This window comes from Castanea sativa, chromosome 5 (assembly GCF_040712315.1).
Source record: "Castanea sativa cultivar Marrone di Chiusa Pesio chromosome 5, ASM4071231v1".
NCBI classification, from domain to species: domain Eukaryota; kingdom Viridiplantae; phylum Streptophyta; class Magnoliopsida; order Fagales; family Fagaceae; genus Castanea; species Castanea sativa.
Genome location: NC_134017.1, coordinates 76,326,599 through 76,351,878, shown reverse-complemented (window position 1 = coordinate 76,351,878; position 25,280 = coordinate 76,326,599). Strand labels below are relative to the sequence as shown.

At 38.7% G+C, this 25,280-nt stretch overlaps 1 protein-coding gene across 4 annotated transcripts; it reads left to right on the top strand.

The window, feature by feature from the left end:
• Positions 1-10,919: 10,919 nt before the first annotated feature.
• Positions 10,920-25,280, top strand: LOC142633736 (serine/threonine-protein kinase BLUS1). 4 transcript variants are annotated; one of them, XM_075807991.1, is made up of 21 exons: positions 10,920-11,118; positions 12,912-13,166; positions 14,128-14,252; positions 14,546-14,590; positions 14,698-14,779; positions 14,870-14,938; positions 15,032-15,202; positions 15,293-15,358; positions 16,415-16,483; positions 16,593-16,712; positions 16,869-16,939; positions 17,160-17,276; positions 18,718-18,830; positions 18,979-19,073; positions 19,142-19,183; positions 21,207-21,365; positions 21,444-21,492; positions 21,581-21,642; positions 24,917-24,978; positions 25,068-25,119; positions 25,194-25,280. In XM_075807991.1, the coding sequence occupies exons 1-21, from the start codon at positions 10,957-10,959 to the stop codon at positions 25,197-25,199; spliced, it is 1,992 nt and encodes a 663-aa protein (XP_075664106.1). In that variant the 5' UTR covers positions 10,920-10,956; the 3' UTR covers positions 25,200-25,280. The 4 variants fall into 4 exon arrangements, with proteins under 4 accessions (XP_075664106.1, XP_075664105.1, XP_075664108.1 ...); XM_075807990.1 differs by having other exon boundaries at positions 25,068-25,280; XM_075807993.1 differs by lacking the exon at positions 12,912-13,166 and having other exon boundaries at positions 25,068-25,280.

The window sequence follows — 25,280 nt, the reverse complement described above, 5'->3', positions numbered from 1 at the left end:
TGTTCAATGAAATAGACGGCGACTTTGATGAGGTGGCGCTTAATACTTTTAAGGTGGGTCTCCCTACCGACCACGACCTAAGAAAGTCCTTGACGAAAAGCACTGTCCGCGGCGTACGCCGTCTTATGGATCGTATTGATGAATACAAGAGGGTAGAGGAAGACCAGGAGCTAGGGGAAAAGGAAAGGAGAAGGTTATCCCACAGGAAGAAGGATTTCGGGTCGGACAGATATCACAAACAATAAGCCGAGGAGGGATTACTTCGGACAATCCGGCTCGGCGGCACTGTGTAATATCTGTGTTCCAAAACCTGCACCGCTTATTAGAAAAGGTTCGGAAAGAGCCCTTCTTCGATGGCCCGGCAAGATGGCAGGGGACCCCGCTAGAAGAAATCAAAACCTTTTCTCGTGCATCATCGATGTGGGCCACACCATCGAGAACCGTCGGACCCCGTGGAACCATCTAGAAAGCTACGTCGGTGAGGGAAAGTTAAAGCAGACTTGTGGTCACCCACCGAGGTCCGAGTCGTTCAAACAATCGCAGGAACGGTTCATCTCGGCCAGCATTGGGAACAATTAATGTTATCTTCGCCGCACCTGGCAGGACCCGCTCGGGTCCCACTAGGGTTATGGCGGTTTCCCATCCGCAAAGCCGAGGATGTGGGTAGCAGTCAAGAGATTAAAAAGCACTTTAATTGCCTTGGGTTTCTCCGAGGAGGATAAGGTAGGGACTATCCAGCCCATGACGATGCTCTCGTGGTTACCCTCGAATCAGGGAACTATGATGTGAGGAGGGTGATGATAGATCAGCGCGGTGCAGTATATCATGTACCCCGATCTATTTAAAGGGCTAAGATTGGAGTTGGAAGATTTAACCCTTATGACTCCCCACTTATAAGCTTCGAAGGAAGGGCCGTTATGCCGAAGGGACGGATCCGTTTACCCGTTCAATCCGGCACCGAAATGGTTCGAGGTAGATTTCATTGTGGTTGACGCGTACTCTCCATATACAGCCATCCTCGCCAGCCATGGTTACACGCCTTGGGAGCCGTCTCCTCTACCTTACATGTTAAGGTGAAATTCCCCTCGGGGAGCATGTTGAGGAAATCCTCGGCGGCCAGTAGTGGCTAGGCAAAGGCATATCCGCTCGCGGTGCTTCGTCATTAGAAATTCAGTCATCAACCTTGCCCATCCAGGAGTCATAAGCAATTGCCTGGAGGCACCTGAGCGATGACAGGAGACGAGGCTATTTGTGAGGAGTTAGAGAAGTTTGTAATAACAGATGATCCGAGAGGTTTTTCCAAGTTGGCATACTTTTGCCACACCAAGAGAAGATGGAGTTGTTGGAATTTCTGAAAGATAATTTAGATGTTTTTGCATGGGACCCCTATGAGGCTCCAGGCGTAGATCCGAACTTTATTTGTCATCGTTTAAACGTCAATCCAGCCATTGTTCCGAGGAGGCAGCCACCTCGGCGATCTTCCCGAGAACATTCGAAGTCGTGAAGGAAGAGGTTCTTAAACTCAAAAGGGCGGGGGCTATCAAAGAGGTTTTCTACCCCGAATGGTTGGCTCATCCTGTTGTTGTTAAGAAGAAGAACGGCAAGTGGAGAGTATGTGTGGACTTTATCGATACTGAACAAGGCCCTGTCCTAAAGATTCGTTCCCAATGCCACGGATTGATCAACTGGTAGATGCTACTGTTGGACATCCTCGGATGAGTTTCTTGGACGCCTTCCAGGGTTACCATCAAATTCCCTTGGCGTTAGAGGATCAGGAGAAAACTGCTTTCATTACTCCAACCGGGAACTATCATTATAAGGTCATGCCATTTGGATTAAAAAATGCTGGGGCTACTTATCAAAGAATGATGACCCGAATGTTTGAACAAGAATCGGGGAAAACCATCGAAGTGTACGTGGATGATATGGTGGTGAAGAGTAAGACAAGTACCTTCACATGGCAGATCTGGCCGACACATTCCAGGTTCTAAGGAAGTATAAATTGCGCCTTAACGCCTCCAAGTGTTCTTTTGGCGTAGGATCTGGGAAGTTCTTGGGATTTATGATTACTCATAGGGGCATAGAGGTAAACCCATTGCAAGTTAAGGCTATTCAGAATTTGCAGCCGCCTAGGAACCCAAAAGAGATTCAGAAATTGATCGGAATGATTGCTGCGTTGAATAGATTTATTTCTCGGTCACACTGACCGTGTCATCCTTTCTTTCGCCTGTTGCACAGGTGGAAAGGGTTTCAATGGACCGAGGACCTGCGAATTAGCTTTCCAACAAATTTTAAGCAATATCTTCTCGGCCACCTATTTTATCTCGCCCCCGAAGTGGACGAGGTTTTATTCGCTTATCCGGCCGTGGCTATTCACGCGGTGAGCTTAGTCCTTTGAAGGACTGAAAGCGGGGTAGCGAGACCGATCTACTTCGTTAGTAAGTCCTTGAATGAGGCCGAGGTGCGCTATCCGCCCTTGGAAAAAGCACTTCGTCGTAGTCCACGCCACGCGCAAACTTCCTCATTATTTCCAATCTCATACCGTGGTTGTTTTGACCCACCCTGCTTAAGGCCGTGTTGCGTAGTGCCGATTACCTGGCCGGGTGGCAAAATGGGGAACCATTTTGGGAGCCTTTGATGTTAAATACAGGCCTCGCACATCGGTAAAGGGACAGGTCCTCGCTGATTTGGTGGCAGAGTTTACTGAACCATTGTTAGAAGAAACTTCAAAAGAAGCACACATGGGTGAAAAATCGTGGTGTGATCACGTACGTATCGCCCTCGGTTTTGGAGAGTTTATGTGGATGGGGCAGCTAATCAAAAGGGTCTCGTGTTGGACTTGTTCTAATGTCCCCTGAAGGAATTGTCTTCGAAAAATCTTTGAGATTGGCCTTCTCGGCTACTAATAACGAGGCCGAGTATGAAGCAGTCTTGGTAGGCATGCAAATGGTACATAAGATGGGTGGCAAGGAAATCCACGTGTTCTCGGACTCTCAGTTAGTGGTCGGCCAGGTCATGGGAACCATGGAGGCTAGAGACCCTGCACGGTGAATATTTGGCCCAGGGTCAAACGCCGCGAGGCTGAATTTGACTCCTTTGCCTTAGCTCACGTTTCTAGGAGTGGAAACACTCACGCAGATTCCTTGGCTACGTTGGCAACATCCTCGGCTCAAGGTTTACCAAGGGTTATCCTCGTTCAGGATTTGGTTAAACCTTCTCTTGTAACTGCTAACGCACCTCGCATCCATCTAATAAGGCCTGGTCCTAGTTGGATGGATTCGATCATATCTTTTCTTAAAAATGACATTCTTCCCGAAGCCAAGGCTGAAGCAAAAAAGTTACGTCGAAAGGCGCCGCGTTTCTGGTTATCCGAGGACCACAAGCTATACAAACGATCCTTTTCAGGACCGTACTTGTTGTGTGTACACCCTGAATCAACAGAAGCATTGTTGGAGGAATTGCATGAGAGAATTTGTGGGAGCCACACTGGGGGAAGGTCCTTAGCCCATAGAGCGAGCTCGACTCGGGTTATTTGGCCCAATATGCGAGGGAGGCTCGTGACTATGCCGGAAAATGTGATCAATGTCGAGGTTCGCCCCTAATATCCACCAACCCTGGAGGGGTTCTTAACCCTCTCTCCAGCCCTTGGCCTTTCGCACAAGGGGGCTTGGACATTGTAGGGCCATTTCCGAGAGCCGCTCGGCAACAAAAGGTGGCTCGCTCGCGGAAACGTACTACTTCACTAAATGGGTTGAAGCCGAGCCCTTAGCCAATATACGAGATGTTGATTCCAAGAAATTTATATGGAAAAATATTGTCACTAGATTCGGAATACCACACACACTCATCTCCGATAATGGTGTCCAGCGGTTCGATAGTAGGGCTTTTCGGAAGTATTGTGGTGACATGGGTATCATAAACAGATATTCCACCCAGGGTTTACCCTCAAGGAAATGGACAAGCCGAGGCGCGAACAAGGTCATAGTTAACGGGCTCAAGAAGAGGTTGGACGATGCGAAAGGCAGATGGGTAGAAGAGCTCCCTCATGTCCTGTGGACATATCGGACCACACCGCGCAGGTCCACTGGAGAGACGCCATTCTCTATGACTTATGGAGCCGAGGCGGTGATACCACTAGAATCTGGTTTTCCTACTTTAAAGACAAGTTCTTTTAGCCCAGAGAATAACCAGGGACTTCTAGAGAAAGATCTTGATTTAATTGAGGAACGGCGTGAGGCAGCTATGGTCCAGATGGCCTATTATCAGCAGAAGCTAAAACGAGGATATGATGCCCATGTGAAGCTAAGACCACTTGCACCTGGTGATCTTGTATTAAGGAAAGTTGTAGGCACTTCTAAGAACCCAGCATGGGGTAAGCTAGGACCTAACTGGGAAGGCCCCTATCGCATTGTTTCAGTAGCAGGTATAGGGTCATATAGGCTAGCTGATCTAGACGAACGAATTGTTCCACGTCCATGGAATGTAAGTAATCTTAGAAGGTATTATTATTAATGAAATGAGCTTTTGTCAGTTTGTATTTCAAAGTTATGAGTAGCTCTGACGCTCGCAATTATCAATTTTTAAGAATCAAACAGAAACTTGGTTAAGTGCAGTCCTCGGATCACAAACCTTGTGGAAATTGATGTCTTGTCATTTGTTAAACAGAACCTTAGTTATGCCGGGTCTTCGGACCTCCTACTTTGGGAAAATTAACATTTGAAGTGATAATTTTTAAGAATCAAACAGAAACTTGGTTAAGTGCAGTCCTCGGATCACAAACCTTGTGGAAATTGATGTCTTGTCATTTGTTAAACAACCTTAGTTATGCCGGTCTTGGACCTCCTACTTTGGGAAAATTAACATTTGAAGTGATAATTTTTAAGAATCAAACAGAAACTTGGTTAAGTGCAGTCCTCGGATCACAAACCTTGTAGAAATTGATGTCTTGTCACTTGTTAAACAGAACCTTAGTTATGCCGGATCTTCGGACCTCCTACTTTGGGAAAATTAACATTTGAAGCTATAATTTTTAAGGATTAAACGTAAAATGGGTTAAGTCTTGTCTTCGGACCACAATTTTGATCAAGGTTATCTCCTTATTACGTCTGGATGTTAATGCGTTACTGTTTATTAAACTCGAACCTTAAGTTTCATATCTTTAAGTGTTAAGCAATTTTGTGCAAGGAATGGTCCTCGGATCTTACATCCTACTAGAAACGGTGTTATGCATTATGAGGGTTTAATCGTTATATGAATTCCTCTTTTTAATCAAGGCATTGTTTAAATATATTAACCATGTCACCTTTATTAAATCTTTAATGATGTGCATAAGATTATGTGAAAGTTATGATTGTGCAATCCTTGGAGTTAGATTTGTTTACTCTGAGAAATTTTTGGTTATGTGCTAATGGCAATCTTTATAACAAGTACAAAAAAAAAAAAAAAAAAGTAAGGTAAAGTATAGCAGATACAACCCAAGTGAAAGGCAAATGAAATTGTTCTTCATTAATCAGTTAAATATGCATTACATAGATAGTTCAAAAATGGAAAAAGAGAAGCCCTAAGCTAAGTCCTAAGCTTTTGGAGGAGGCTCTTGCTGAGAGGTACTAGTGCCCTCGGTCTTTCTCAACTCCAGCTCAAAGGGAGTCAAGATCTGCTTTCCCTTATCCGCTGTCTTCGTTGGAGGGACGTTGGGTTCAACTGTTTGGCTTAAATCCTTCTCTGCATCCCCTCCTCTTTCCTTCTCTTTGTTGGAACCAGAAGGTTTTGTAGGATCAGGAATTTGCTGTGTGACCACTAGAGGTAGAGCAGGAAGAGTTGTCTCAGGGGTAGGAGTAACAGCAGGAGCCTCTTCAATCTCCTGTATTTCTAGGGGAAGCCAAACGTTCTCGGACTTCCTCGAATCCGAAGATTGGGGAACTCCTGCTACGTTTAAAGCTTCCCCCCATACTTTTTGACAGTAATCGCGGCATAAAGCCGCGAACTCCTCTGTCAGCTGTTCCTCAGTGGTTGCTACCCCTTCATCAAAACTTGCCTGCTTGGCAGCTTGAAGAGAGAGTTGGAAGGAGCTGGCTTCTTCCTTCATCAGAGCCAGTTGCTTCTTTAGATCCGAGCACTCCCTTTGAGCTTGGGAGAGTTCTTCATCTCTTTCATGAAGGAGCTTGCGCTGTCCTTCTATCTGGGTCTTCATGGTCTTCAAGTTTGACTCGACCCCATTTTTCTCTCTCCTCAGATCAGCCACCTCCGAGGTCAACTTCTCATTCGCAGCAAGGGCTGTGCCCAAGGACTTCTCAGTTTCCATCCTGATTTCGAGCTCAGTCCTGGCTATTTTCCGAGTGTCTTCAATAAACTTCTCAGCTACGAAGACCTCCTGAATAGCCTGTAGTAAAGTATGATGGAGTTAGGAATAATAACGAACAAACTTACCTATAAATATTATTAAAAGTGGAATCTCCCTAAAAAAGGAGAAAAACTTACCAACACTAAGTCTCTTTTTAGTGAGAGGAATAGTTGTGGCTGGCCCATCTTTTCCAAGGTCTCCATGTCCTTGGGCAACAGAAGAGGGCGTTCCAAGACCTCGGCCAGGTGGTGGGCGTGGCCTTGTTGAACTGCCCTTATGCTGGATTGGCAGGAGATGGGTGCGCCGTCCAGCCTTAGATCGGGTGACCAGGTGGTCGGTGCTCGGCGCACTTCAGCATCGTCCTTGATTTCCCCGATTTCTACCGAACGGGCTCTACCCTTGCCCTTGTCCAGCTTCTGCTGCTGGGCCGGTGGGAGTTGTTGGCGTGGTTTCTTGGGGTCTTTATTAATCGTCCCCTCATTATCCCCCTTCCTCTTCTTCTTGGGATCCCCTACTGGCATGGCTCAGCTGCAGGAGGAGGAGGAGGTAAGCCTGGGAGCATGGGACGTCCCCCGTTTTCTTCTCTCGCAACCTTAGCAGCCCTATTGGTGAGGAGACCCTCCATTCTTCCCATGTCTTCTTCTAATTCGTCTTCGGGAAGGGCAACCACAAACCCTGCAATTCCAGAGGCCTCGGTGGCTTCTTCCTCCTCGTCGGAAAGTACCACAAACTGGTTCCCGCGAGGTCTCTCGGTGTCTTCGAGATGAAATTGGTCTATCTCGTCGTCAAGTGTGTATGAAGAAGACACCGCTCTTCCTGGAACGACAAGCTGCTTGTGAGTGCACCCGGCGAGGGGACCGCTAGCCCTATCGGCCGGTTGTACAAAATGGTATTAGGAGCGTCCGGAGGTCACTTCGTCGTCCAAAAAGTGGGGCCGAGCTACGTTTATCCTCTTTCGTCTTCGGTCGCCCGCAATTATGGCGTTCTCTATCTCCCGGAAGTCTTTGGAAAGGGGGTGTACCCAAGAATAAGGTGAGCAGCCCGGAGTTGTAGGTCTTCACTAACGAACACCTCGGAGCGAAGTCCCCGCTCTAGATCCGCCATGCTACAGTGACTCAGGCGAGGACGCACGTGTTGCTTATCTGCAAAAAAGACGTCAAAACAAACAAACTTGGTCAGATTTACGTAGATGTTTAACAAATTTAAGAAAGTAAAAAAACGCATTTCTGTGTGTGTGATAGGAGAAGATTTGTTTTGGTGAGATTAATCCTACGGCGTCGCACCCGGATCCCCCCACTCAACCGGGCGTGAAGCCGTCGTGCCGGTTCCCGGACACGATCAAGTAGTCGTCCTTCATGCCTTTGTTTGATTTGGGCGAGACGGGGAGATTAGCCTAACGGTGCCGGGACCGAGATTTAATGTAATAACCTACCTTAGAAAGTTTATGGGACTCATATAGGAACACGACATCGTGCCATGTGAGGTTTAAACCCATCTGCTCGTTTAGAGCATCTACACTACCTAGAACTCTAAAAACGTTTGGGAGGCATTGATCGGGACACAACCGGTGGTTGCGAAGGTACTCCCTAGTTACAGGTTTCATTGGAAGGGTCATCCCACCCTCTAGAAAGGCTATCATAGGAATGATAACCTCTCCCTCTTTCCTAGAACCGGCCACGGCCATTGCGGCCGGCAATATTCTAACCCTACGTCGCTGGGAATACGGTACTTGGCTCTAAAGCCTTCCATCCCAGCGGCGGTATCAACTAGACACTTGAATTTTCCCATTACAGAGGAACGATAGACTAAACTCTAAAAGGGATAGTGTTTGTAGTGATAGCCGAGGACAAATATCAAGGAGAAAAAGGTTAAGAATAGGAGCAAGAACTTACAAGGTTGAAGGAGTGCGAATTTCCACGGTTTTCTGCAAGTAAGGAATGATGGCTGATGTCTTGATGGGATTACCCCCAGAGGAATTAAATGAAGGCGCAGGTTCCCGAAGCGTCACGACGTGCGAAAGGGCGGCCTCGAAATTATATTTGTCCCGCCTAAAATTTCGTGGAGTAAGGAGGGCCGTTGGATGCCCATCTCACCGTTGAACGTGAGGGACAAAGTATAACTGGCAGCATTAAATACGCGCGTTGTTCAAAATAAAACCGCCAAATGGCATCTTCTGGGACGCGAAACGATTTCCACACGTGCCATTACTCACAAAATGATTGGAGTAGGTTCTCGTCGGATCAAAACCCTATTTTTCTCCTCGGACATTGAAAATTAGAGTTTTGAGGGGCTATTGCGGGGGCAAAAGGATCCGATGTGGAACGTGGGCCTTTTGGGCCGTGTTAAGGAAAGGCCGACCTGACCCCGGGTTTGGAAGTTGTTAGTGCTACGGGTCGGCCCATACCCCGAGGCTACGCGGATCCGCCGAGGGTGAACTTACCTCTGGACGAGCACCTAAGAACTCGGGATTTCATAGTAAAGGTTGGGCGGGATGACACAAGCGCTAAGGCCAATGGTCCAAAGGGGAGCACCCTAGAACGCCCAACCTGTCAAGAAATGTCAAAGATAAAGGCTGCTACCTCCACATTAAAGACCCCGCACCTACCACCCCGGCCGCATTTACGGGGAAGTGACACTCGAAATGAGTGGAAGAGAAACTTCGGTTACTATTCAAAGGCACCGAGAAAAGAAATATCTAGGCTAAGTGGGAGGTGAGAGAGCAACACGTGTACAAAGCATTCAAAAGAGTAGTATATAAAGAGCAATTTAAGACGAAGAAAGAGGGACTTTTTGTAACCTAAAAAGAAAGAAAAGACTAAGAAAGGGAGATAATATAGGAAGAATTTCCGCTTACGTCCATGCCAATTTACAATATTCCTTATTGTTTCCAAGTATTCGAAATCCTTAGTTTGTCATTTAATCCCCGCATACTTCTAACTCCTTCAAGCCCACACTCTACAAATTCATATTGTTTAAGGCTCATTGGGCCTGGGCCCGTAACTGTTCTTGGGGCCAGGTGCAATTGTGCGAACTTATAGTCTCTCTATCTCTCTCTAAATTAACATGTAACTTAACAATAAAATTTGATGCCATTTTCTCAAATTTTATTGTAAATCAAATAAATTTATAGTTCGTGGTGAAATTACAAATGATGTGAAATTTAAGATGAAAAAGTGTCATTCATCTAAAACATAGTATTGTAAACTCTTTTCAAATTGCTGAAAGAAAAAGACAACAAGAAACCAAAAAAGAGAGGAAAACAAAAAATTGACACAGGTTTTAGCATTGTAGCTTTTAGTGGATTCATTGGCTTCCAGTTTGACGTACAGCCATGTGACAAAGAAAATATAAAAGATGTTGCCAAATCATAAAAATTTATATACTAATATAATAATCTCATGTCATGAATTGTGATTATGCTAATGGCTAAGTGCTTATCTTTGATTTGCAACAATCTTCTTCATCACTCTTATTATTATTATTATTATTATTATTATTATGAAGATTGTTTACATTAAATTATACTCTCTATATATTTTTAAAAAAACTCCACCATCAATAGTTTCCTCTAACTAAAACTCTATTACCTTGAGTGTCATAACATTCTATTTCAACTAAACATCTATTACCAAAAGTTTCAAATAATTTTTTTTTTATATTTAATATTTATTTTAATTATTTTGAATTATATCATAATTTTATGATTTAATAATATAAGTAAAATTCTTACCTTACACATTAAAAAAATTGATATATTTTTTCCCAAAAAATCAGAGAAGAAAATTAATTAAAATTAAAGTTTTTCCCATTAAAAAATATATTAATATAGTTTTTTTTTTGAGAAAAAAATTATTATAGTTTTAATTTATTTACAAATATAACTTTTAATTAAACCCTATCTTGTACCGACATAAATTTTTTTTGGAGAACCCTATCTTGCACCGACATAATACTCCCAAAACTAAAAATAGTCTACTCCATAAATTATAGATTTTAATTTTAATGACTAATTTGAGTGTATATATCTTCTAGTTATACAAAACAAGAAGAACAACAATGGCACACGTAAATTATTAATTAATCAATCTATCTAAAAAAAGTAAGTAAATATACGTAATCACATGCGCAGGTCACGTGACAGTTAGTTGGGGAAAAGCCAAATACACAATTTAGGCTTTTTTTTTTTCTATTTTTTTTTAATGTAGCTCCATAATAAATTTGCAAACAAAAGGAAAACTAGTGGCGGGATTTCTGCTTACAAACGTTTTTTCCCTATTTTCCCTCTTTCCCCAGTTCCACCGCCGATCCGATAGCTTCGTTTCCCCTCTCTCTCTTCTCTCTTTTTCCCAAAAACAAACAAAGGAAACAAAAATCACGAGAAATCTGGGGATTTGAGAAGAAAAATTAAAACGAACAAACAAACAAACCACACAAAAAAAGAGAGGAAGAAAAAAAATAAAAATCTTCGTCAATCGTCATCATTGATCACTGAATAGCCCACTTTTTTTTCCTTTTCTTAGCTTTACCGTGACCTTATATTAATAATCACAGCCCTAAACTTTTTTCTTTCATTTTATTCACTGAATTCGAAATTCTCAGACAGAGAGAGAGAAACAATGGAGAAGAAGAAGAAGTATCCGATTGGAGCTGAGCATTACACGCTTTACGAAGAGGTCGGTGCCGGCGTGAGCGCTTCGGTTCATCGTGCTCTCTGTACGCCTCTCAACGAGGTCGTCGCTGTCAAAATCCTCGATTTCGAACGTGACAATTGCGATCTGGTATTTTCTGTTCTATATGTGTGTATGTGTTTGATTGAAGAAAAGGAAACCGGAAAATATGAATGTTGTGCTTTGTGAATTTCATGATATTGAAATAGCTAGATCCAAAAAAAGTTGTTTGATTGCTAATATAGGCTTCGAGATTTGGTTTCGGTGTGTTTGATTTAAGGAAAATTTGAATGTGAGCTGTCTCAATTAAGTGAATTTACATGATTGCTACTATTAGTTAATCTAAGCTTTGATGATTTGGTTTCAAAACCGGAAAATTTGAATGTGAGCTCTGTCAATTAAGTGAATTTTAAGGTATTGAAATTACTAGATCCAAAAAGTTGCTTGATTGCTCATATTAGCTAATTTGAGCTTTGTGATTTTGTTTCGGTGATATCAGAATTGTAGATGTGGTTAGAATATATTCGCGGTTATGTGTAGGAAAAAGGAAAATAGAAAATTTGAATGTGAGCTGTCTCAATTAAGTGAATTTTAAAATTTTGAAATATCAAAAAACGATGCTTGACTGCTACTATTAGTTTTTCAAAGCTTCGATGATTTGGTTTCAGTATGTTTGATTTAAGAAAACGAAACCGGAAAGTTTGAATGTGAGCTCTGTCAATTAAGTGAATTTTAAGATATTGAAATTACTAGGTCCAAAAGTTGCTTGATTGCTAATATTAGCTAATTTAAGCTTTGTGAATTTGTTTCGGTGATATCAGAATTGTAGATGTGGTTAGAAAATATTCACGTTTATGTGTAGGAAAAAGGAAAATAGAAAATTTGAATGTGAGCTCTCTCAATTAAGTGAATTTTAAGATATTGAAATATCGAAAAACACGATGCTTGATTGCTACTATTAGTTTATCTAAGCTTCGATGATTTGGTTTCAGTATGTTTGATTTAAGAAAATGAAACTGGAAAATTTGAATGTGCGCTCTGTCAATTAGGTGAATTTTAAGATATTATCATATTAGCTAATTTAAGCTTCCAGATTTTGTTTTGGCTGTATCAGAATTGTAGACGTGGTTAGAAAATATTGACGGTTATTTGTACGAAAAGGAAAATAGAAAATTTGATTGTGAGCTCTCTCAATTTAGTGAATGTTTAGATACTGAAATGATTAGATTCAAAAAAAGGTGCTTGATTGCTAACATTAGCTAATTTAAGCTTCGAGATTTGGTTTCGGCAATATCAAAATTGATGTGATTACAAAATATAGTCTAATTTTTGTGTAGGAGAGAGGATTGAATTTGCGCTTATGTGCAGTACTTATTTAATGGTGTTAGCGACAATACACTAAAAATATAATAAAAATTACAAGAAATTCAGAACTAGAATGAAATCAAATAGAAACGCGAAGATAAAAAATTAGAGTGAGACAAATTTGGTTGAGGCACGAAAATCTCGCACTCTTTAAGGAAATTCAAGCTCTTTGTAATTAGTAAAGCTAACAAACCGATATCAATTGAAATAAAAATGTGCCAACAAATGGTATTATATCTGTGTTGCAACTTGGATTACATAGCTCAAATTACTCCAATATGGTCGCGCATTTGCTATATATTTTCTCAAGAATGAACTTTTTGTATAGAATTTTATGAACAAATTTTGTCCCTTAATTTCATGTAAACCTTTTTAGGATGAATGCAGTTGGCACATTATTTTTTAGGTCTGGTAGAGCCATTTTGTATCAGAAAATATTTGGGGATTGAAATTTGCACTATTCATACTGCCTACCCTTATTATTGTTGCTATTTGCAAAGACTTGTTTTGACATATTCTTTCATGTGTGCTCTCCACAGAATAATGTTTCTCGTGAAGCACAAATAATGAACTTGGTTGATCATCCTAATGTCCTTAAATCACATTGCTCGTTTGTCAGTGACCATAATCTGTGGGTTGTCATGCCATTCATGGCTGGGGGATCTTGTCTTCACATACTGAAGGCTGCATATCCTGATGGTTTTGAAGAGCTAGTTATAGCCACCATTTTACGAGAAGTATTGAAAGGTTTAGACTATCTTCATCATCATGGCCATATACATAGAGATGTAAAAGTGAGTATTGATCCTTCATCACAATTCAGTTACTTGTTTCACATATTTGGGCTGAGTACTTTCCATCTTTGTATAATTTTGCATCCCTAGAATTTGTATTAGGCCTCCTTGTTTGGAAGCTCAACTATTTTTTCATTGTTCTGAACCTAAAATGTTTTTGCTGATATGATCTTATCCATAGTTTTGTATCACTAATATCTAATATTAAGTTCCTACAAATTGTTTTTAACTAATGAGCTATATAGATCAATTGGTACTTCCTCCAATAATAATGGGATGGAGGGTGAGGTCGTGGGTTCAAGATCAACTAGCTGTGTGTAATTTACCAATCAAAAAACATAAGGTGATTTTCTTTTACTAGAATTTGCACAGTATTATAGCTTAACCCTAAATTTCTTGACATGAGCTGTCAAACAATGGAGGGTAAGGTTGTGCTCCTTAGTTCAATATGATGGAGGGAAAGGCAAGTTTTAACCAATTCAAACATGCCTGTTCTGACATATACTAATATGTTTGGTAGTTTTGATTTTGGATGATGCCTGATAGTGGGCTATAAATATGAATAATTTAAATTTAGACCCCTTGGATGCCAAGATTTCCGGTCATGTTAATAAAACATGTAGCTTTTACTGCAGAATCGTTGATCCCAGCTTGCTTAGAATGCAAATAGAATGGTAAAACAGCGGTATGTGACCAAACTTCTTATAGAAAGAGGATAAGGCTAAGAAGTATACTTTTGGTGAATTAAGGGATGAGGAAGTTGTGACTCTTTATGGGGCTTGTGCCCAGATAGAGATTTTGAGTTATTTGGTATCGCATGTTGCTACCTCCTTTAATTCCTGGCAGTGCGTAGTTAGTTGTTATAGAGCTCACAAGATTATTAACAATTGTTTCCGAAATTACTACATGTATATTTTGCTTCTAATTCCTTGCTCATCATCTTATATTATATTTGTCATAGGCTGGGAATATTCTCATTGATGCACGTGGTGGAATCAAGCTGGGAGATTTTGGTGTTTCTGCCTGCCTTTTTGATTCAGGTGATAGGCAACGCATGAGGAACACATTTGTTGGCACACCTTGCTGGTATTCTTTCTCTGCACATAACATTCCTTCTAATTCCCAGTTCTGTTCTTCAAAATCAAGATTAATGCCATATATTAGCTAGGCCTTGGGGCATCCTTAGCTGACATTAGCAATTTAACTATAGAAGTACATCATGATTGAATCAACTAACGTTTTGAAACTCTAGAAAATTTTCATTTAAATTAGAAACTGAAGTGAATGTTTAAACAGCATAAGGCTCCTTGGTTTATTGCCTTATTGTTTCTTGCTATGAAATGCTCAAGGATCAAGAATTTTGAATCTTTGTTTTGCAGGATGGCACCTGAAGTTATGGAGCAACTGCATGGATATGACTTCAAGTCTGTTTAAGTGTCCATTACTATTTAAAAAATTTCTCCTTTTTTGACCCCATCACCACTATCCTCTTATTAGACAATTATGTTTGCTCCACAATTTCTTCCTGTAGGGCTGATATCTGGTCATTTGGTATAACTGCTTTGGAACTTGCCCATGGTCATGCTCCTTTCTCAAAGTATCCTCCAATGAAGGTGCATAGACTAAAATGTGACATGCTTTTATCAGCATCTTTTTTGAAACACCCAGAAGCTCATTGAACCTACGAAGTTTACTTTTGCCAGGTACTGCTCATGACCTTGCAAAATGCACCCCCTGGCCTTGATTATGAAAGGGACAGGAAGTTTTCTAAGGTATGCTCTCAACAATATTTTTGCTCCTTCAAAAACGCCTTTTGGTTATGGTTCTGTCACTCTAAATGCTTTTTGGTCTTTCCTTGTCTTCAGTCATTCAAGCAGATGATTGCTAGTTGCTTGGTAAAAGATCCTTCAAAACGGCCTTCCGCAAAGAAGTTGTTGAAGCACTCCTTCTTCAAGCAAGCTCGGTCAAATGATTATATTGCACGAACACTTTTGGAGGGCCTGCCTGCTCTTGGTGATCGCATTAAGGCATTAAAGGTTAGCTTATCATTTTTGAGGATATGACCATAATCATTCTATGCTGTTTTGATCTGTACTACTATTAGTAACATCTTTTTCCAATCACAGAGAAAGGAGGAAGATATGCTTGCACAAAAGAAAATGCCAGATGGCCAGAAGGAGGAAATTTCACAGGTTGGAATTCTCCTCTTAAATCAAGAAGAGTAAATGCTGATATATTGCTGATACGGATGTGTGTCGTAAAATTTCTTCTTGTCTTTTTATGTGTTATGCTACATCTTTTGATATACTTAAATCAATATGTGAACAATTTGATCAATTTACAGGACCAGGAGTCATCTGACCGAGATTTAAAGAAAAAGTATAATATTATTCAGTTGGGAAGATAATTAAAATTATAACCATGACCTGTGAAAACTATTAGATCTGTTTTCATAGACTAGAGGAAAGCTTTACAAGAGTTGCCAAGAAAGTTGCTGCACCTTAGATATAAAAAAGGTCAAATTGCATATATGGTCCTTAACTTTTGACCTCTGTTTCAAAATCGTCTTTGTACTTTAAAATGTTTCAAAAAAGTCTTACTGTTATTTGATAGATTGAAATGCAGACATAGCAAATGGAATACATGAAACCAATGTCACTTTGATGATGTAGAGCCTATGACATGGCATGACTTGTGTTCGCCATATTAAAATTTTTGTCCATCAAATAATGATAAGGATTTTTTTGAAACAAGGTTGAAAGTATAAGGACTAAAGTGAATAGGAAATAGAGATGAGCGATAGGTATGTAGACTGGATAACGTTATCTTAATCTGCGTGTAACTTATTAATTAAAAAACATTGATATCACAAAGCTTTTTCTGTTCTACTGTTAATTTCTGTCAGTGTTGATGATTTGCATATTTACTCTGGGGATGAGTATCCTTTTTTATTTTTTACTTTAAATATATAATTTTATGGTTTCACTGTATTTGTATCATGATCAGTGATATTTTACTTAGGCTATGATCTTTTGTATGCAGCCTGCCTATATACCTAAGTCACTCCCTATGTTTTTTCATTTTTAAAATAGTCTTTACTCATCAAAAAACTGTTTGTATCATGATCAGATTGTATTAGTGTCTGAATATGGACATTCTTAGACTTCTTAGAAAGGTTTTTATTTTTTGATGTTGGTGTCATCATTATGTTATACGAGCCTTTAATACATTCTTGTAATGTTTTGTAGAATGAATATAAACGAGGAATTAGTGGTTGGAATTTCAATCTTGAAGATGTGAAGGCCCAGGCTTCCCTGGTACTGCCATCTATCCTTTTTTTTTTGTTTTTTTGGTGATGTAATCACATGATATCTGAGGGCTCCTTAAAATTTCATGATTATATGAATATGTTTCTCATTCTGTCAGATCCAGGATGTTGATGACCCTCTAACTGATTCCAACCGAGGGAGCACAAATTCTTTGTCTGCGCTTGATGTACCTGAAAAGCAATTGCAGTTTCAAGACTCTTTTCAAGTTGCAGAACTGGTATATACTGAGAATCATTTACTTTAGTTGGATAAAATATTTCAGGAGGTTATATGTGTCTTAATACACTTGCCCTTAAAAATTACCAGTTTTTTTTTTTTTGGTTGGTAAATTCTTGTAAGAGTTTCTGTGTGTTCCTGATCTAATATTTCACAGGAAGATAATGATGTGATCCAGAACCAACCAATGCTTTCTCCATTAGTTGATGCAACCATAAATGAAGTCAAGTATGTTATCTGAAATGGTGTTTGCAGCTTTTCTACCGTAATATGTTACTGGCTTGGTTTCTTAATATTCAATTGTAAGAAGTGTTCTAGAAATACAATGGCATTGCTTTTAACTGGGAAGCTTTGTTACTGTTTTAAAATTTAAATGCCATTTCCACACCTTTTGGTTATGATAATGCTTAAATTAATGTTAATTACAGTCATGTTTTTCACTTTCCAGAGTCAAATGTGAAAAATCTGATGACGACTCCAGCATTGCCAGTTCATGCCATGAACAGCAGATTTCACAGAATTCTTCACCCCGTCATGATGATCTTGCTGAAAGTAAAGGAGAGAGGTTTGACTCTGAATCTACATAATAATTGGGAGTTTTGGCATGTCTGAAACGGTTGGATTCTCGTAGATACTAATTACCATCTTATCTGTGATTTTACTAGGGAAAAGTGTAATATTGCACCTTCTCACTATTTCTGACTACCTAATCAATATGAACCTACGTTTTTTTTAATTACCTTATCATAAATTCTAGTTCACACGCACAAGCCACCATATGCATATTGTCTTATCTAGTTCTGTGCTATTCTACTTTCTGAGTGCTGGATCATGCTGAAATTTTGATCTTTCCTCTATATTTCTTTGTACTTTTTTTTTTCTTTGGATGGAAAAACAAATAATACATCCATTTAACCTCCTAGCTATGGAGGAATCAACTACTAAAAGTGGAAGTCTTAACTTGACATACAATGGTAAGGAATAAAATATTTTATTTCATAGAATCTTATATATAACTTGCTATTTTTTCAATGAATTGGTAAAAGTAAGAATTGGTCTAACTTCAAAATCTATAAATCTCAAATATCCAAATCTTGTTTGGTCTGAAGTTTCAAGATTAAAATGAGTTCGGTATTCAACATTGAATCCTATATATAAAAATAGCACATCTGCATATTACTCTTCATATGGTGCTTTCTCTTGGCAATTTCACTACTCAAAGTGTTCATAGAAGGAGAACACAAGTTAATGACACGACCATGGGATCCAGACTCAGTTATTCTGAAGGCTATGAGAGAAAATTTAATAATTCTAGACTTTGTACATTTTCATTTGTAACAACTAGAAGTCAATAATTTCAGAAGTTAGTATTAGAAATGAAGTGAAACTGCCTAGTCCTCTTGATTACTTGAAATTTCCAGTCACCTGTGGCCTTTGTAGCCAAATGGTACCTTTCTCCCTCGGAGAGAGGCAGGTCTGACACTCAACTTATTCATTTAATAGAAACTGACTCCCAAAAATTTTGTGTTTCTTATTAATGATAAGAAGTGTCTGCTTCTTCTTCTTCTTTTTTATATTTTTTATATTTATATTTATTTTTCCTTTCTACCCAGAGGTTGAACAAAATATATGAATTTGTGCACTATATACTTGTATTTACATATATTGTTCAACTAGCAGTTATGATACTTGTTAGGATATTGGTTAAGAAATTAAATTCACTCTTTCCTATTAGCTTAAGCTTTTGGGACTAGTGTTAGGTTATTATAGTATTTTTTCCTAAACTTTTGGGACACATGGTAGTTTATCAATACTTTTCTCTTCTTGAGTCTGCTGACAGCTTTACTAAACAATTCCCTTGTGATGATAACATTGACTTAACTCTTTTTGTTTTCTTTTTAAGGAAAAAGAAAATGATTACAGAATTAAATTATCCAAACATAATATGTGATATTTATTACGCTCTTCTTCTGAAAGTTCTCATTTCAATTTTAATGAATTTTCAGTGATAAATTGCAAAATCTATCCCAGAACACTACAAATTGCACTGCAGCGACATTTATGCAGGCAGCAGATGATGTGCCATCTGAAGTTCCTTCTAAATCATCAAAATCATCAGGCATCTGCTAATTTCTTTTCTTGATTTATATTTCATGTGGAAACAATTTTTTTTGGTTTTGGTTTTGATGTGATTGATTTTTGATTTCTCTAATTTTCTTGGACGGTAATATCTGCCCTTTTTTCAATTAGCCAAATTATTGTTGCAGCAAACAGTGATGAGTTTGATGAGAAAGCAAAGGCACCTGTTGTTCAGCAGAGAGGACGGTTCAAAGTGACCTCCGAAAATGTTGACTTAGAAAAGGTGATTTTGTTAATTGTAGTTCCGATTTACCTCTCTTGTGAAGGCTAATTTTTCCCCCTTTCTTTCAGGTGGCCCCGAGTCCCATACTGCAAAAGAGTCACAGTATGCAGGTGAGGTTGGGTTAATTATGCCAAAGTACATTTAAGTTTCTCCTCTCTCTCTCTCTCTGCCCACAAGACCAAAGCCTATGACCTACTCTTACACCATCCCACACTTTTACCACTTGAGCTAAAACGCTGGGGCTTTATTTGCTTGTCTATTTTATGGTTCTGGTGTGTCGCTTGAATAGCTATCTATCTGAACATTAAAATAGATTTGGTAAAAGTTAATTTCTATTCATAAAGAGGACGAACAACTCTCTCTCTCTCTCTCTCTTTTATGAATTTATATTGGTTAATGAGATTGCGTGACTTTTAATTTCTAAAAAAGTTATTGTTTTACATATATCTATGTTGATAACTAAGAGAATAATTTATTAGGTAGAAGGTACTCTCAAATGTGAGTGCCCTTAAAGAATTTTAAATGGACACTCATTAGGTCCAAAAATCAATGAGGGAACATGACCCCTCCCCCCCCCCCCCCTTCCCCCCAATTGAAGTGTAATTACTCAAACTGATATCTCCAAAAACTATTCTTAATATCTTGCATTGAATGCTCCTTGTTCTCAAAAGCTCAACGATTTCTCTCTCTCCATATGGTTCACATAATGCAATGCGGAGTAGATGGTACCGGAATATTCTGTTCTAATAGCTGAGTCAAAACTGTCCCCAAAGTGTAATTCAAAATATTGGTGCATAGGGTGTGGATGCAAAACCTTCGTAAAGAAATATAAGATAAATGATCCTGTCTCTTGCAAGATGCTTGTTCTGGCCATACTTATCTGTATTCTTCTGCTACTTCTAGACACGCAACTTAGCTATTACATCTACAATTTTTTTTTTTCCAGTTCAAGATACCTACTGTGTCGTCTTATTTTTACTTTGAAATTCATCACTTGGTTTCGAAGGAGATCCTTCTAATTTACTTGCAGGCTTGTAGCTTTAAGAACAAGCAGTGGCTCCTCCTATCTGAAATTAGTTAGAGCACTTTACATTGATATCCCGTGACATCTTTCCCGTTCCTCTGTTCTGCAATCACTATAGCTTCATCTTACTTCTCTAACACTTAAGCTCTGGCTACCAAGTGAGTGAATAAATTTCATATATATTTTTATTTTTGGGGATAAAATATCATTCTCTATTGACTTAAAAGAGTGTGGCCCAAGTACTCAGAATGTATCCTATGGGTACCTCAACATCAATCACTAAAAGTACAATGATCAATCAAACCTAACATGGCTAATAATGCCAACATACAGTCAAAAAAAAAAAAAAAAAAATCTGAAGAACAACATTTTCAGGTCTAAAATAGTCTACTTTCATCCCTTAAAAATTCTAGCATTCCTTTCCTGCCAAAGGCACCCACATTATACAATAGGAATCGCCTCCCAAATTTCTATACTCCCCTGTAAACCAAAACACCCTTGCCAACAGGTTTTTGAGTTTCTTCTCTTAGTCACTTGCATCAATTGTGATCTCTTTTTTGGGATTTATTGGAACGTTGGTGGTGATTAATCAATATTTTTGTCTTGAAATGTGACCCAGAACAGCATTTTCCCATATCTTCAGTATCATCTTTATACATCCTGTTTTACAATTCAACTATCCAGGAAGTTTTGATGGTTACCTTGTTTGGAAGGGCATAGATGTTAAGTTGGAGGCTCAACATTAGAAAATCAGGTCTTGAAGTATGGCATACATAATTTTCCTGCCAATTCTGGACTTGCACTGTTATGTCTAAGGTTTGAACCGCAGGTGTAGCTAATAAGTCATATTTTAATGTTTGGTAAATTTTAAGCTTTGTTGCTGTTGCAAAGAATGTCGTAACTGTTGCTATGGGCATTAGAGGATTATTATTTTATTTCAGACCGGATAAGAAATTCATTGGATGTGAAAGAAGAGACTTAAGCATGGGAAATTGACCATGGAGTCTATATTTCTTTTAAACTGTTAAACTACTACTTTGCACATTATATGCCCTGAAGATATGTTTCTATCATATTTTACTAAATCTTTTTTGCATTGGGCTATGTAGGTGATTACCCCGCATCCTGCAATTCCTCTACCATCAACTCTACCGTCACCTCTACCATCACCTCTACCATCTCCTTGTGATGCTTCGTCATTAAATCTTTCTGGCTATTATCTTTTTCCAGCATTGAATACTGTTTTGCAGACAAATATTGTTCAAAGGGTATGATTAGCCATATAGTTTTACTTTATATTCTAATTAGGATTGAAGTTTATTTATTTGTCATATTATTTTCTACAGGAAAGTATTTTAAGTTTAATGAAGCAAGTTGCTGGAGGTGACACTACAGGTTTTGGCAATAAATGACCCTTCCATTTTAGCATTTGAAATTTCATTCAAATTGGTTGATTCTAATGTCATTCCTTCCTACACTGCAGCCAACCGTGCTGTCGATAGAGGAGGCATGCCTGCACAAATTGCTGCATTGGAGAAATCTCTGGTATGTAATATAGGGTTCATGTGTACTTTGTGTTCCAAACAAATCATCATGAAACTCCCAAAATTTGCATGCACTCTGTACCAAATCTTCTAACATATTAAAACTTGCAAGTATGGTGCTTAAGAGCACTTCAGTTTAAAAAATACTGGTGTACATATACTGCAATCACCTTAGTTAAGAGTGTAGATAGTCAGGCTTAAGTGCTACATAATCAAAGTTTTAATTTTTTAATTATTAAAATAATTTTATTAAATGGAGGAAATAGATCAAGTACATAATATGTGTAATGATCTACTGCTAAAGAATTACAAACTCAGATCAGAAGATATATAAACTCTAGAAAGAAGTCAAAGGGATGCTGCCTCAGACAGTCATCCACTCGTTTAGAGACCTCAGCATCAATTGATTGATTATTTAATTAGGCTGTTCAACAATGTAACAAATTCTTGTATTCCTCTCCTTCCAAGTTCAACACCATAAAAAGTTCTATTTCTCTCCTGTCAAATGGTCCACAACACACACATAATGAGGTAGCCTTCATATCTTCGAATTCCTATGACCATTGCACTTTCCTTGCCAACATTCCAGCAACCAAATTACTGTCCTTAGCATGACCCAAGAAATCCGAAAGAGAGTAAATACAAAATGCCAAGTCTGATGCAAAGGAGAAATGCAAAATAAGGTGATCAAAAAATTCTTTGTTGCTCTTCCACATGCAACACCAGTCAATAATCATAAGAGATCCTTTCTAAAGATTATCCAAAATTTTATTAAATGCTGCTGTCCAAATGAAGAAAGCGATCTTATGAGATACCTTTACGCTTCAAATACTCTTCCATGGATTTTGAGCCCTTCTAGATCCTTTGAGACCCCATAGAAAGAACGAACCTCAAGCGTTCCAATTTTAGTTAATCTTCATGAAAGCTGGTCTTCAGGTTGCCGTTGATGTATGTGAGAGTACAACTCAAAGAAACTATACACAGCTTCCAACTCCCAATCATGGAGAGCGCAGCTAAATTGAGGATTCCATGTAAGTCTTCCAACTGAGTACAAAGCAGCCGAAGCATAGCGTCCTTATTTACTGCCAATGTAAACCACTCAGAACATGTCCTAATACAAGAGTCACCGTGCCAAAGGTCATGCTAATACCTGACCCTAGAGCTAACCCCAATAGTAAATTTAAGAAAACTGCAAAAGACAGCCCACCCTTCTCTGATGTTGTTCCTTAAGCTTACCCCATGCGATCTCCTAGATATCTTCGTTGTCCAGCACCTCATGTTTCTCCATATTTCATACAAATAAAAATTTCTCTGTAAATATTCCCTTTCATTTGCAAACATCCATAGCCACTTGCCTAGAAAGCCTAGTTCAAAAACCGTTTTCTACCAAAACAAATGGAGTGTAAATCTATAAAGGCCTGGTTCTTGTTACATACGGTTATGCTCTTGAGTTGATTTCTGTAGTGTTTAATGGTCAGGATCAATTTTCCATGCTTGTGTTAAAATTGCCATTATTTAATGACAGCCAAAGTTTAATCTGGTGGCAAAATTTCTTTCCAGATTCATGAGTTGCAACTTACAGACTTGCAAACACAAAAAGTTCAAACTAGTGTGTAGGAGCATCACATGGGAACATGCTTCAAGTTAAAAAATATTGAAATTAGATTAGCCAAAAGTATAAAATAGAAGGTGCAATTTAGTTTTTTTTTTTGGGCAGGCTGGCAAGTGTAGTATTTAGTCAAATATATTATATTCATGTGATCTTTCAAAAGTTCGATAAAAAAGAAGCAACTGAACATGATGACAAACAATTGAATAAAAACTGATTGAATTAAGGTGAAAATCTTGGTAGAATTCATTCCAATGTAGCTAAGAATGATTTTGTAACATAGCAACCGACTACAGTTCCTGTTGCAACAGCTTATAATCTGGGAAAAAGGATATGAATAAAAACTAAAATTTAGTTTGAAAACCTACTTCACATCCATGATGGATAAGAATCACCTTTACTTAAAAGGCCTTGTTGAAAACCCTTGATATATATACATATGTGTGTGCGCGCGCGCGCGTGTGCTTGTGCACATGTTGCCATTAGGGTTATCCTAGAGATTATACATTCAAAGATCAGTGAAACTCAAGAAAATGGAGAAATGGTTACTCACACATGCAGCACCCAATCATAGAATGATTGTTGAAAATGGATTTTAGGACATTCAGAGGAATATCCACACAATTGAAGGTCCAGTTATTCTGTTATATCCATATATTCCACTTAATGCAGTGCCATATAACATTACAAATATCTCTACTTTTATGGCATATAAACATTCCTATCCAACATCAAAAAACTTAAAACCTTCCCCAACCATAATCCAATGAACTCCAAAACAACTAAAAATGCTATCCACCACAACTGTTTTGCAGTTGTGCAATGTAGCAACAAGTGATCCTTTATTTTTGCACATGATTTACACATAACACCAATTCACTAGAGTGATCCCTCTTTTGGCAAGACCCTATGCACCTGTCCAAATGGAAAAAATAACTTTCCCAGGAACTTTAGTACTTGGAAATATTCTTCCAAAGAGATTGGAAACCAATAAACCCAAGCAAAGTATGAAGAGACGTCCTTAGCATCCAACCTGTTATATCTTCTCAGCATTGTATAAAGAAACCCTTTCCAAACAATTAATAGTTTAATACCCTCTTCGCATTCCATACATGAAACTTCCTTGATACTTAGAGTTAGAACTTTGGACTATAGTTTGTAGCCCCTAAAACCCCTCAATAGGTTTCAGCCTGTAAACCCCTTCATAAACATAATATTATCTAACCCTTATGTTCAATATAAACTAACCATCCTTGTTATAAAGCCTCAATTAAATTTTTTTTCCCACCTATATTGATTCTTATCTTTTAATTTAAGCGCCATCTTAAATCAGGGGCACTGCTGCCCTTACGTAAACCTGAATCATTTTATTCCCAGCCAGATGCTGTGTGTTTAAGATGTGTTTGGTTTAACCACCCTGATCATGCCTGTGTCTCATATTCAGCCCTTGGTATACATGACCAACCTCTATATACTCCGTAATATTCTTATGCAAATGCAATCAGTTTGCTTCCAGAATCTATTTGTATAATTAGATTGTGTTTTGATTTTGGTGATACAGTTGTTTAATTTGTAATTTGGAGCCTAGCACTGATGCTTTACATGAATGGCTCGACCTAGTTTTGCTATGTTACTTCAGCTGAAGAGTGTTCATGTCTGATTGCAGCTTGAAGCATCTCATGATAGGGAAAAAGAGTTACTTCATGAAATAACTGAGTTGCAGTGGAGGTAATTAGATTGATATACCGCATGAAAAATTGGTAAATTAATATTTCTCAAATGCTAACGTTATTTGAATTGTTGTTTGTTATATGTAGGCTCATATGTGCCCAAGATGAGCTTCAAAAAATAAAAACAGAAAATGCTCAGGTTAAAATGTGATATACTTTTATCACATGCCTTGTTTGGGTTGTAAAGATAGAATTCTAACATATCAGTTTCAGGTATGATTCCACTAACCAACCTGTGCTCGGGTGGATCTTGAACAAATTCTTCAAACTCCAGAATAAAAACTTAGTCTTAAAAGAAAA